Source organism: Cynara cardunculus, unplaced genomic scaffold, assembly GCF_001531365.2.
Source record: "Cynara cardunculus var. scolymus isolate 2C unplaced genomic scaffold, CcrdV1 Un_Scaffold_13324, whole genome shotgun sequence".
NCBI classification, from domain to species: Eukaryota; Viridiplantae; Streptophyta; class Magnoliopsida; order Asterales; family Asteraceae; genus Cynara; species Cynara cardunculus.
Genome location: NW_020208502.1, coordinates 1 through 1,159, shown reverse-complemented (window position 1 = coordinate 1,159; position 1,159 = coordinate 1). Strand labels below are relative to the sequence as shown.

The window sequence follows — 1,159 nt, the reverse complement described above, 5'->3', positions numbered from 1 at the left end:
ATTAGCTCACCAAATAACAGTTTTCAAGACGGAGGGGACTTCATGAGAACTGGCATTACAGCGCAAGGTACGCTCCCTGACTAATAGCACAAATCAATCGATAACTGACAGTGATCAGAGGAAGTTTTGAAATTTGTGAAACCAAACCTTGGAGAAGAAGATTTAGAGGCTTTAAGGACCTCTAATCACTGTTCACACACCATTCGGCTTTCTTAGCAAGCCACTGTTCACCATCATTCACCCTTGATCAAAGGCACACTACAATCCCCTATTTCAATTTTGAATGGCCGTTATAAAGAAAAAAGCAAGAAGAAGGGAAGGGGAAGAAGATTCCATGCCCCATGAACAGCCGAATGTTAGTGAGGAGGAGCCTATCAATGCCATCCCTGTGAGACAAGTCTCTTTTGCCAAACCAACACCTGCACCATTCACTAAACCCCAGACTCAAGCTTCTGTGATGTTTAAGCCTGAACCACAACCTATCCCTCAATATCAGTCCGACCCTCGAATGACAAGGAGCAGAGCCAAGGGCCTGATTCATTTCAAGCCTATAAAGCAACCAAAGGGGACTGTTTTTGAGGTATCTGATGAGAGTGACTCATTACCTGAGAGTCCTGAGACTAACACCAATACACCTGGAGCATCACAAGCAGAGCATACCTCATTGACTATGTTGGCAGAGGCTACAACCATGATGAACAAGCAGAGCATGCCTTCAACATTCACAGAAAGACTCCACGAAGGTTTAAAAGTTTCTGTACCCTTAACTAGAGATTTATTATCTGGTTTCCCTRTTTATCCACAGGCTAGTGTTGGGTTCATAAAAAGATCTGTAGATGAGGCAATTGCAGCCTCTAATGAAGCATTAGGCTTAAGATCAGAAAGAGGTGCACCCACCATACCTATGGTTCTGTCTTAGTCACCCTTGGCTGTTCAAACTCCAAAGAAGGGAAGTTCTTCCCTTAAACACTATGTTAATGCTGCTTTGGCAGCTATGGACAAGGCAATCAGAAAGGAACCAGAGTGTACAACAGCCCCTATTCAACCAACTGTCCCTACCACACATGCACACCATTTCAATTTCTTTAAACCTCCACACTTCACCAATATACCTGTTTCATCATCAACCATAGAACCCACACTACTCAAGCATGCATCC

General features: G+C 43.7%; 1 protein-coding gene across 1 annotated transcript; it reads left to right on the top strand.

Annotated features, from left to right (window-relative positions):
• The first annotated feature begins 283 nt into the window (after positions 1-283).
• LOC112505623 (protein TonB-like) lies at positions 284-919 on the top strand. The gene has a single exon (XM_025109501.1). It carries the CDS (start codon positions 284-286, stop codon positions 917-919), a length of 636 nt encoding a protein of 211 aa, XP_024965269.1.
• The last annotated feature ends 240 nt before the right edge of the window (positions 920-1,159 follow it).